Below are 13,398 nucleotides of genomic sequence, written 5' to 3'. Positions count from 1 at the left end.
ACAAATGGTTACAAAATGTTGGCAACGTAATGCGACGGAGTCAACGTCTAATGAAACAAGAAAGGACCAAATATTCAGCGTGCAAGCACTCCACACCAAATCCTAATTTTCCGATCATGCAGTGTATTTTGTGGAAGTTATGTGGACTATTCTCCCCCCAGAACCTGTGATTCTGTGAGTTGACACAATCACTCGGGTGAAATCAGTCTTGATCAGACAGGAAGGAAAGATCCATACCCAAGCCATTTATTGTTATTTTATGTTTTTGACTTGATAAATACAGATCCTGTGTGATGCCATTTTCCCACTAAGCGTTTCATGGCACACTCTGCTGACACTTTGAAAGCATTAAACTTCTCAGCACACAACTGACTACGTCATTTCGACTTGGGTGCCATGTAATTTTCCTACTGCTCCACAGTGAGTACCATCGTCCCCTTTTCACTGCTCCACTGTTACTGACACAGTTCGCACTACGCTCTGAACACGTGTGGATCACGTGACGGGTGTACACGTGGTCTGTGCGTCACAGGGTGTGGATATATGCCTACATACACGTCCTGTAGTATACTCTCGTCCGGGCCACTTTTGTTTGCCCCACGCTGTATAACTCTTCATATTGTGGTGAACGACCATATGCAGAAGTCATTGTTCCTGATAAATGATAAAGAATATCGTGTCTCTTAAAGTGATACTCTCTACGAAAAACTGTGTCCGAAATTTAGGTCTCAGAACTTCTGTATTGAAATAATCGATTTTTCTTGAATTACCGGATCCTCGATAAAGCGCTTCGGGAAAAAAAGTGTGTTAACGCCGGCAAATTAATTTTTCCCTTACGATAACATAATGTGAATTCCGTTGTGTCACGTATAGTAACCTCTCATGTGAAACGTTTTGCTTTACAGAATCCGCATTGTAAATTCATAAAACCACAGCTGTAACTGGCAAAATTATGTGGCATTCCCTTCAGTGGATATTTAAATATAACAGTCAATAAAACTGTTGCATTATTATTATGAATGTCAACATTCCTATTACTTTCTCTACGCAAAAACTGCGTCTGTCTAGCTCTGCATCTTTTGCTCTGATCCCTTACCGTTATCCTTCTACACACAGCCTAGAGCAAACATAGTTTCCTCATATTAAGGGAACATGGAAGTTGTAGCTACTAAAAATGTAGAAATTAAAAATTAAGAGCTTGAGATTATCTGGTAATGGCGGCAAATGACCACAAAGTAACTCATACAAAAAAATAAGCGAAATAACGATATCATTATACAACGTTTTTTACAGACTTTGTTACAACGACATTTCGATTTCGGCTGCTGACAACATCATCGCCGTGGCAGTTGTTACTTTCGTGTGTCATTTATGTCATGACGCTGAACGGGACACAGGGCACAAGTTGGTAGCACTTCAGTTTTAGAACACGTATTGGAATTTTGATCCATGATAGTGAAGTTAACACCTGAGCTACGAATATGCATTCATCTACTTCGTAATGCCACTGTTAACGGCTACATACAGACATGGTTCCTTTCTTTGTGCATATCTGTGGCAAAGTACCTTTCGAATAAAGTAAGTTTCATTGGAGTCCTTAAATAATTAATATTAGAAATTGATACTTCAGTATTCGTATTCACATGTTAGTTCTATGATGTATGTACCAGGCACTTTCAAATAATAATATCCCACGATCTTATTCACAAGTTCTTAAGATCAGGGGTTCCAAGATACGTAAATGTATATAACACTCTGAACTTCCACTCTTCCTAAAGAAGACATATCTGGAGCACTGACATGGCACTGTAAACCTATAGCAGAAGTGTTGTAGCTATACTCCATACACTCAGATACTTATAGCGGAAGTGTTGTAGCTATACTCCTTATTCTCAGATGGTCTAAGGAACAGCTTGTACTAACCAGAATGCTCTAAGGCCATACTTTATTAGCATAGCTAATGTGTATTATTAAGTAAAATCAATTTTCAACGTATACGAATGTGCCAGAGAATGGTGATGCTCTTATTCAGGAGTGTATCTGAGGAATTTTTTTGCAACTGTAAGTATATTAAGTACATACAGGCATGTTGTGTAATCAGTTAGTGCATCACATACACTAAATGAATACAGTTTTATAAAAGAGCTCAGGCAGATAATATCTACACTTTACTCCTTCAGACACTGCTGTTCATAATTGTCTGGTTTCCTTACAGACAATAATTTGAGAGAATTCTAAAATTGTCTTCACTGGATAGATAAATGCTCATGCTAAATGACCATTCAGAACTGACACTTAATGTATTGTGGAAATTCGTTTTCGCGCGATAGTTTCTTGACGCGCGTCGATATAAAGTCATTGCAACATAGCTCTGTAAAAATAAAAAGGAATTGGAACACCACAGACAATTATATGAACAATGGTCGACTGTTGAACAAATACTTATTAACTGAGTGCTTTCGATTGGTCATACGGGGGAAGCTCCTGCTATGGGAGGGCAGCAGTTGCTGCTTAATGCTGCACTTTGTTTCAGGTAGCAAGACATGATGGCTGTAGCGAACTGTGTACACGAAGACCGTTGCTGTGTAAAACACTAACAAAATGCTCAGACATGTAGTTTTTTGAGCAACACTCTGATGCAAGACTACTTAAGCGGGAATAATCATGAATTTCCGGTATGGATCATTTTATTGAGAGTCGAAAATTGTGTTACTAAAGTATGAAGCAAGGAACACAACTGCTTTGTCATATTGTGAGGTAAAACTGTACTATTGAGACCAGCTTTAGTGCGTTTCTACCCAGTTAGTCATTCCTTCGATATGGACAGTGGCTGTTTGTCTGTGTCCTCAGATTGAGTGAATTAAATAAACATACTTGTTATTTAATATGACTTGGAGACAGTATTTGGGAGTATGAAAAAGTACATCTATTTTAACGAGCTTACTTCAGTTACTAAGTGTGACGTGTACAACCAACTTACAGCAGACCAACACCAACATTGCGCATTTCTGAGAGAGGAATACTTCAGCTACTTTTTGTGCAGGTCTTCGACACCCTAAACCAGGGAGCAGACGTGTTCGCAAAAGTAGTGGAAACTTAAGCCACACCACGGTGCCCCTGATGTCATTCACACGTTTCACACAGCCATGCCACTACAGTTCTTCCCTATACATCCACAGTACCAACGTTAAATCCAATTCCATTATTCGTAAAGCGTCTTCATTTTATAGACGACGTTTTATTGAAGCTTTAACAACATCTTGTCGAACACACAGTTTACATTGCATAGACGATTTCTTTTATTCTCCTTGTCATTATCGTCACTTCTGTCCCATACGTCACAACACTTTGCAGAAATATCTTCTATAACCACTTATTTCTATTTTTCAATATAGCTTCACTGAGTACTTTTCTGATTTTCATAGCGAATAATATCAAGGCAGTATTGCGGATATGCAAGTTGATGTCAGACTATCAGTTACTTAAGTCGTCACCGTCCAAGCAGCACGAGAGACTTACATTTGTTAGGAGGATTCTTTGAAACTGTACCAAGAGACTACTGCAACCTATTCTAGGGCACTGCCGCAATATTTGCAATCTGTGCCTGTAGCCGTCGCTGTGATCTTAATAGGATGGCATTCTGTAGACGAAGGGGTAACTGCGCTGGGATTTAAATAGGACTTTAGGAAGAAAGACAACATTTCATTAGAACCCAGTTCGATAAAAAATAGGGAACTGGTGCTGAAGGTTAAATAAGCAACGTTTCCGCTGACTACTTACTTTATCAGTGCGGAGACCTCTGGAATAATGTAAGGGAAGCTATGGTCCATATGAATACAATACGTACTGGACCAGTCGTGAAAGATATCAATCAAAATTGTTATGCGGCACACACCGGTGTGTGATTGGTTTCTGAACATTTCTACATTAACACCCATTCTCTGCAAACCACTGAACAGCGTGGTAGATGCTGTTTCTCATCACAGTAGCCTATCTTTCCACTTCATTCGCACAGGAACCGAGGGAAGTGCGACCATTCATTGGGCACCGTGCACACTGTGGTAAGTTCGACCTTGCCTCTGCCATCCCTTGTGTGGAGTGTTGTGGTATTTTCCTGTGTCCCTAAAGTAACACCAGTTTCTGCAGCATACATGTATGCTTCTACGGGGTCGGGGTCGTCTGTGTTAAGACGTCTGCCACTTCCTATTTTTGAGCATTTCTGTGACGCTTTACCATGGCTCTGTCCAAACTGTATCCATTCGTGCTGCCCATCTTCCACACATTTTATATCACCTCTTAGCTGAAAGTGCTATGAATCAAACACTGAAGGACAATATACTATTATTGATTGCACAAGTGATTTGTAAGCGATCTTCTTCGTTGACTGATTGCATTTACCCCGGTGTCGTACCGATGAACCAAGGTCTACCACCTGCTTTACCTACGACTAAGCGCACGCGAACAGTATGCTCATATCCCTACAAACTGCAGCCGCCAGGTACCTGTATGAGTTGCACGATTCCAGTTTTCCATCACTGATATTGAAATCAAAGGATACTATGTTTTGCATGTTTTGAAGTGCAATGCTTTACAATTATGATCATTTAAAGCCAACTGAAGAATTCTTCACAACACTTAACGCTTAAATGGTGTGAATACTTCTTGCAAAGTTTTTTTGTCACAGAACACTTCCTTCTGTATAACTGTGTCAATCGCAAAAAATTAGATTATGTATTTTGTCGTGCCAGGTCATTAACACACAACATAAACAGCAAAGGTCGCAACATACTTCCCTGTGGCATGCTCGCAGTTACCTCTACTTCTACCAGTTACTCCACGTCCAAGGTAACATGCTGTGTCACGTCTACAAAATAATCTAAAATACAATATCAAATCTCATTTGGTACCCCGTAAGGTCGTACTTTAGCTAATGACTTTAATGTAGTTGTTATTCCAATGCTTCTTGGAAACATGAAATGCTGCATCCACTTGAATGTGTTGAGCCATTTCTTTACTAGTGAAATCTGGGGAGAGTGCAAAGTGCACTTTGCTTGATCGATGTTTTTGAAACTCATGAGGTTTTTCTTTAGGAGATAATCATTCACTGAATATTAGTGGACACCTAATTTACATTTTATGTTTTAGCGACAGATCAACAGTACTCTGCTCAAGTGTAGATGACTCAGATTTTGTTTATGCAAATTTGAAATAATTTTCAACTGAAATCTGGTCATCGTGGTTTGAGTCTGCAGTTGGTGACGCCCTCAGTGAAGCACATTAGTGGTGCAGCTGTATCGAGATTCTGATGTATGAAAGCCTCCTTGTCTACAACTGCTGTTGCTGGCATCGGTATGGAATGGCTCAACTTTTATAAATACTCATAACAATTATTACACTGTAACTTTTGCTGAAAGTTATTGAAACTGTATCATTTCCGTTATTAAGTATATCACCAATTTATTCAATCAAAGTAACAGAAACTTAAGCAGACTTATTTTCTTGCTGTATGAACCAAAATAAAGAACTTCATTTCGTGTACTGTTATTTTTTTAATTCTCAAGTCTGTTGTAGAATTCTGCCTGATGTGTGCTATATTTTATGTGCTGTGTAATATAGTATATCGTCCTCTCTTTGTTTGAAGTTAACAGTATGTCTTCATCCTGAAATGAAACTTCAGTTCTTTGGACGGTTGAAGTTCGATGACGAAAAATGACAACATTAAGAAGATAGTTTAATTTTTTGTATATGCATTCATTCATTATTGGCTGTACTGCTCCGCCGCCCAGGATTAGCCGAGCGGTGTAAGGCGCTGCAGTCATCGACTGTGCGTCTGGTCCCGGCGGAGGTTCGAGTCCTCCCTCGGGCATGGGTGTGTATGTTTGTCCTTAGGATAATTTAGGTTAAGTACTGTGTAAGCTTAGGGACTGATGACCTTAGCAGTTAAGTCCCATAAGATTTCACACACATTTGAACATTTGTACTGCTCCACTATCAGTATTTCAGCCGTTTTTACTGCCAAAAAAATACACCCTTAGTGCATAATCAGTTGAGGTTCACTTCGTTTATGACAGTCTCAACCAGTGTTACATGACTTCGCTATTAAATCATAGCTCATAACATAGAGTGTGGCTAGTACATGGAAGTCAGCGGCAGTTGAATCTGCTGATCATATTGTTTTATTGTTTATTTTGATAAATTGGAAATTTATTTTTATATGTACTGCCATATTTGAAAATATCTATGTGATGTCTGATCTTTCAGTTGTGTCCAAATGAACAGACACCATTTTGATCCTGCAACCATTATGATTTAATCAATGTGCAGTGTTCGTTTGAGACTTCATTCAGAGGGGAAAGATGAAAATATATGCTAGACCTGGATTCTAACTAGACAGATATGCTGAACACTGCACCATCTGCACACTGTGGTCTTGACAGCTACAGAGACTAGCCTAGCATGCTCACTGTCAGACAAAAATTCTCAGCTTATCCACACACTAATGATGTAGTGCCCTTTGCCTCTTATACCCATTGTCATAGAAAATAACACACCACACATGTAATTAACGTGAGGATTCCCAATGATCACTTTAATGCAGGTGCACACCACACCGGAACTGTTTTGGAATTTGCGAAATGCCGCAAGTAATGAGGATAATGCGCACAACAACAGTAGTGTGTGGTATATGTTGAGAATTTAAATCTGATGGGACATGTGCTAGAGTAGTCTCTGCAGTTGCTATTATCACTGCGCCTCGATGGTGCATTGGTAAGGAATCTGAATAGTAAACAGAAGACTCGGGTTCATATACCAGTCTAGCAGAAATTTTAAACTTTCCTCAGTGATTTAATCAATGCACTCTGGCAGCTATATAATTCTTTCCTTTGTGTCTTAACATTCGGGAATATGTGTTTTTACCCATTCAAATGGGAATAGGACTCATGCAAAGTGTTTAGATTTCTGGCTGGATTACCTAAACTAATCTGTCGTTCATTTCTTCAGTTCTTGAGAGCCGTAGTTCAGCAGACTGCAAGCTTGGTCAGTGAGGACGCTGTCGTCAATATCTCTGAGTGGTGGGTTGCATGACGACCACTGCAGAAGCTCCACCGGCATGACACTGGCCTGAGGGAAATGCACTGAAGATCCACAGAAGGGAAATGTGTGAGAAGGGAAAATCTGCTGCAGTACTCTGGAGATCCACATCACCTGGTACACGGTAATACGTCTTATAACTGTAGCATTATATGTGTGTGGGGAACTGTACGATTTGAGATCGTCTAAGATCATTTTTAAATAGCGGTAAACAAATAACTATATTTCAGATAAGCAGATAACTTGGTGTGAATATTGCAACAGACACGATATTTTAATTAAACACAATAGCTAGCAAACACATGTACTGCAGACACATGAGTAAATTCAGTTTGGGTTCAGAACTAATGTCACGTGACTGCTACTAATGGTGTCACACTGCAAGTACAGACACAGATTACTCCACAGGAGACACAGATATAATTTCCGTGCCGGGTCTGACAAGAAAGCAGATTCAAACTATACAGCAGTACGTGGCTGTTATCTGGGTAGGGTAAAATCTGCACTAGTTTCACTTGTCAGAAACCATATTCTATCAACTACTTTTCTGTAATCAGATGCTGGAATAACTACTGTTTCTTAGTAACAGGGCATATTCCGATTTTTGTTGTTTTCACAAGAGGAAGATTACATATTTGTGGATTTGTTTTTACGAAGGTGTGATGAAAAATAATACCTCCGAATTTTTTGTTTATTTGAAAACGCTTATAGATTTTAAATAAAGCAAATTTTATTGCCATTGTACATCTTTACTCTTTATGTATGCATATTTATTTCGCAACATAGTCACCAAGGCGACGAACAGATTTTTGACAAAAGAGACCTGTAGCTATAGAGTGATTTTGAAGAAGCCGCAACCTGCACCTCTCCAACAATATCAAACTTGTGGTGAAGTCCTCGAAGGCGTTTTTTAGGCTTTGGGTACACCTGGAAATAGGATGGGGCCATGTCGGAACTGTATGGAGGGCTGTCAAACACAGTGATGTCGAGCATCGGATAGTTGCATATATGCAGCGCTCTTGTGTGATATACACTCCTGGAAATTGAAATAAGAACACCGTGAATTCATTGTCCCAGGAAGGGAAAACTTTATTGACACATTCCTGGGGTCAGATACATCACATGATCACACTGACAGAACCACAGGCACATAGACACAGGCAACAGAGCATGCACAATGTCGGCACTAGTACAGTGTATATCCACATTTCGCAGCAATGCAGGCTGCTATTCTCCCATGGAGACAATCGTAGAGATGCTGGATATAGTCCACCTGGCGCCTCAGTTGGACCAGCGTTCGTGCTGGACGTGCAGACCGCGTGAGACGACGCTTCATCCAGTCCCAAACATGCTCAATGGGGGACAGATCCGGAGACCTTGCTGGCCAGGGTAGTTGACTTACACCTTCTAGAGCACGTTGGGTGGCACGGGATACATGCGGACGTGCATTGTCCTGTTGGAACAGCAAGTTCCCTTGCCGGTCTAGGAATGGTAGAACGATGGGTTCGATGACGGTTTGGATGTACCGTGCACTATTCAGTGTCCCCTCGACGATCACCAGTGGTGTATGGCCAGTGTAGGAGATCGCTCCCCACACCATGATGCCGGGTGTTGGCCCTGTGTGCCTCGGTCGTATGCAGTCCTGATTGTGGCGCTCACCTGCACGGCGCCAAACACGCATACGACCATCATTGGCACCAAGGCAGAAGCGACTCTCATCGCTGAAGACGACACGTCTCCATTCGTCCCTCCATTCACTCCTGTCGCGACACCACTGGAGGCGGGCTGCACGATGTTGGGGCGTGAGCGGAAGACAGCCTAACGGTGTGTGGGACCGTAGCCCAGCTTCATGGAGACGGTTGCGAATGGTCCTCGCCGATACCCCAGGAGCAACAGTGTCCCTAATTTGCTGGGAAGTGGCGGTGCGGTCCCCTACGGCACTGCGTAGGATCCTACGGTCTTGGCGTGCATCCGTGCGTCGCTGCGGTCCGGTCCCAGGTCGACGGGCACGTGCACCTTCCGCCGACCACTGGCGACAACATCGATGTACTGTGGAGACCTCACGCCCCACGTGTTGAGCAATTCGGGGGTACGTCCACCCGGCCTCCCGCATGCCCACTATACGCCCTCGCTCAAAGTCCGTCAACTGCACATACGGTTCACGTCCACGCTGTCGCGGCATGCTACCAGTGTTAAAGTCTGCGATGGAGCTCCGTATGCCACGGCAAACTGGCTGACACTGACGGCGGCGGTGCACAAATGCTGCGCAGCTAGCGCCATTCGACGGCCAACACCGCGGTTCCTGGTCTGTCCGCTGTGCCGTGCGTGTGATCATTGCTTGTACAGCCCTCTCGCAGTGTCCGGAGCAAGTATGGTGGGTCTGACACACCGGTGTCAATGTGTTCTTTTTTCCATTTCCAGGAGTGTAGCATTGTCGTGCAGAAGGAGTGGATGGTCCACGTGTGGACAGTTTTATGAGAGTCTCGCTGTGCGCCGAGATGGTTACGCCACACCAAGCCGTGTCACATGCTACAATTTAGTTGCAGCGAGCAGTAGCTTGTGTCAGCGGGTCTGGGAAAGTAGGCCGTGTGACATGTATTACAGGAAACACGTCAGTTAATCTTGAAAATAGAATAAAAATTTCCCCAGGCATTTGTTTTCAGTATAACCTCGTAGATATCTCTCATTGTCTCTCTATTTATGATGATACTTGCGTACTTACAAGTTAGGGATGTGTTCTACCTACTGGAAATTGCACCTAGGAAAACAAGAGTCACTGCACATAACTACCGACCGAAAATCCATTTTAAAACCAGATACTGCAATGTAATAAGCAGTTTGCTCCATTTTTATAATGTTCTGTTCTTGTTAGAGATGAGTATACCAACTGTGCTGTATTTGCAATCATTTTGTGTTATATATATTTAAATACTGCAGAGTATATTGAGCCAATTTCGGATATAATGTCGATTCTTCAGTTAGAAAGTTTAATTGTGAGTGCAACTGTGTATATTTTTAAAATTATTTATAGGCAGCAGTTAAGCCATCCCTTGTCAATGGTGCAAAGAAAGTGTTGTAGAATGGAAAAGGTGGTATTTGCAAATGAACTGAGTGTCTTTAATCTGTTAACCGTTTTACCTGTCTTGAGAACTGAACATTGTGTTAGTTGCCATTAGCTCCTATTTCAACATGTTTCTAATTTTAACGGTTTCTTTATAAAACTTATTCTTAATTTCACTTACTACTTATTGGTGTGTAGTAGACTAATAATATAACAGGTAGATTACTAAGTACAGTGTTGTCGAGATTTTCTCGACTAAAGCACTTCCGAATTTCAGCCAAATATTTGTTCCTAGGTCCATGACAGTGTTGAACATTGGAACATATTTTCGCATTTAAGAGGAGTTTAATATTGCAGTATTGTTTATAATTTTGGAAAAATCCTGCAGCACATTAAAAGTGTGTGCCATGACTCAAAATTGGAAGAAGATGATGTAATAAACATCTATTGCAGGGGTCACTAGAAGCAAAAGCCACACACGTGGACAGAGGTACAATGTTTTCACCTGAAGTGGAAGTACAGAAACGGTGAAAGATCGCAGGTTTAAATTAATCATATTCTATATTTTAATGATGAAGAAAAGGCATAGAATGGAGCTCTTTTCGTTTTACTCCAAGGATGTCTGTCGGACTGCTAGTTTAACTTTAATACGTCTATCAGCTGCTGGTGGTTGTTCTGTCTGGCAAGGTCCAGTGGTGTCTTCCCGTCGTTATTCCTGGCCAGACGGTCGGCCCCTGCCTCGAGCAATGCAGAAGCCGCCGCTGCGTGGCCCTGCATAGCCGCGTAGTGCAGCGGCGTTCGCCCCCACTGATTCCTGGCGCTGTGGTAAGGAGTGGCCGCCAGCAGCAGCCGCACCACAGCCTCGTGGCCTCTCAATGCAGCCAGGTGCAGGGGCGTGCTCTGCGTTTTGCTCCTGGCATCAGCCTCCGCCCCTGCCTCCAGCAGAAACCGCGCCACAGCTTCGTGGCCATGGTATGCAGCCCTGTGCAGGGGCGTCTCCTGCCAGCAGCTGGTCCTGGCGTCCACCTCTGCTCCACCCTCCACCAGGCACCTCGCAGCCTTCTCATGTCCCTTGTTTGCTGCCCAGTGCAGGGCGGTCCACCTGTCTTCATCCTCTTCCCTCGCCCTGACGTCCGCACCAACAGCCAGCAGCGTCTGCAGCTCGTCGACTGCATCCTCCTTCGCTGCCTGAATCAGCCTGCTGTTCTTCTCCTTTTCAGGAAGACTCCTGTGCAAAAATGGCAAACTGTCACATATTTCTCCAAGTACATGCTTCTGATTAAGAATACTCCAGAAGAACCTGAGATGAGACCAGTCCCAAAAGTGGATCTGTCCAACGACCACTAACTTATCTGCAATTTTTTCCATTTGTGTTACAGAACAGTGGGACAGTCTCCATTAACTAAAGAACAGATGTACAGTGATATCATACTCCTAAAGTCCTCATCAATTAAAAATTCCTACATTCCATCTCTCCAACATTATTCATCATATTTTTGTCACATTGATTCCTGACATTTAGGGCTTAGACCTCAGGATGCTGCTGTTGTACAGTCATTGTCTTCCGCAGAAACAGATGTCTTATGAAGGTATAAGACTCCTCTATGTGCAGCAACCCCCTTTTTAATACACCCAAACGTGGCACTCAAAACTACACATCTCTTCAGATATTTAAAGCTTCCTTTCGTAGCTGTTCTCTTGTTTGCAAACTTGTCAAAACATCCACATCAACAGAGTCAGTTAATGTTTAACAAGAAACAATTTAATCGATATACTTCAGATACAGCAATAACAGTAGATTACTCATTTATCCGTACACACAAAGACATTTGTTGGCATATACTCATGTACACACTTGCTGAGAAGAGTGCTTGCATGATAACAAGCATATCCACAAGCAGTATCATACACTCTCAGGTGCACACACATACTCATATACATATACACAGAACCACACCAACACCCCTCCGCCCCCCCCCCCCCCCCAACATACAAAATCACACATCTAACTCAATTTCTTGTGGCTGCAATCTGTCTAAAGGCAACAGCGAATCCTGCAGTTTTTTAAAGTAAATTTATGATTCAAGTGCTTCGCCAGATTACTATTCACAATAGAGCTCCTGAAGTCTATAGTTCTGACACTGCTCATGTATTTACTGATAAACACCTCATGTCCTTCGTGTGTGACAGCCTCATTACAATGAGTCAAATTCACCGCACGTACATTATGATACTCACTTCCATGCCATCTGAGGTTCGAGTCCCCATGGGGCACGGGTTTGTGTGTTGTCCTTGGCGTAAGTTAGTTTCAGTTAGATTAAGCAATGTTTAAGCCAAGGGACTGATGAGCTCAGCAGTTTCGTATTGCAGAAACTTACCACATACCTGCCCTCCATGTCATCAGGAATAAAATGAAGCAAATTTTTTAGTTCAAAGCAACTGAACAATAAATTAATTCTATAACTCTGCCAAGCGAGAGATATTATAGCTGACAAATGCAATATAAGCAAAGTGGGCAGAATATGGGGAATTGTTGACGGAGAAGATCGAAGACTTTAAAGAGAGTGAGGGTATGAGAGGATTATGCCACCATAGTGCATAATATTGAAAGACCAGCGGAAGACTCAACCCCAGAAAACACGTCCTTCTGTGCCTCTCCCAGGCCACCTCCGGTCTGGTGCGATGAAGAACATGAGACGGTAGCTAACGAGGGGAGAGAAGCACTCAAAGCGACAGACGACAAGGCACAGGGGAAAATTTTGTGTATTTTAATCATAGGCCGAACAATCTACACAAAAATAAAAGAGGGAACCTGCCGACATTTATGTAATAGCTCACCTAGTCAATGATCCATGACTATCGTTTGGAACAAAATCTAGAAAATAAGGTGTATCAATACATCGGTGGGAAAACTATAGGCAACATCTAAAATCCTTTTTGGAAACATTTTATGCAACTTGACCCCCAAGTGGATCAGAAAAGAAAAAAGCGTGCTGATGGTGGAGCGTCAGATGGAACATCAACTAAATGGGAATTTCTCCCTGTTGGAAACGCCTAGAGCAGTAGCATGCAGAAGGACTATGAGGCCTGGACCGAGTGACTGATTGCTCCAACACATGTCGTAGAATGGATGAATTCGTTTATTGAATATTTTAAATAAAATATGGACCAACCAAATCTACAGACCAGAAATTAAGACTGTTCCGGTCTTACAAATACATCAAATGCCTCAGTGCTCTCCATCA

At 42.2% G+C, this 13,398-nt stretch overlaps 1 protein-coding gene across 1 annotated transcript in view; it reads right to left on the bottom strand.

Annotated features, from left to right (window-relative positions):
* LOC126101533 (uncharacterized) overlaps window positions 1-13,398 on the bottom strand; it is a 760,565-nt gene that overhangs the window by 113,408 nt on the left and 633,759 nt on the right. The window contains exon 13 of the mRNA XM_049912174.1: window positions 10,805-11,381. Coding sequence (XP_049768131.1) covers window positions 10,805-11,381 — 577 coding nt within the window. The remainder of the gene's footprint in view (window positions 1-10,804; window positions 11,382-13,398) is intronic.

The sequence above is a fragment of the Schistocerca cancellata genome, chromosome 9 (genome assembly GCF_023864275.1).
Source record: "Schistocerca cancellata isolate TAMUIC-IGC-003103 chromosome 9, iqSchCanc2.1, whole genome shotgun sequence".
NCBI classification, from domain to species: Eukaryota; Metazoa; Arthropoda; class Insecta; order Orthoptera; family Acrididae; genus Schistocerca; species Schistocerca cancellata.
This window is presented reverse-complemented; position numbering and strand designations above follow the sequence as displayed.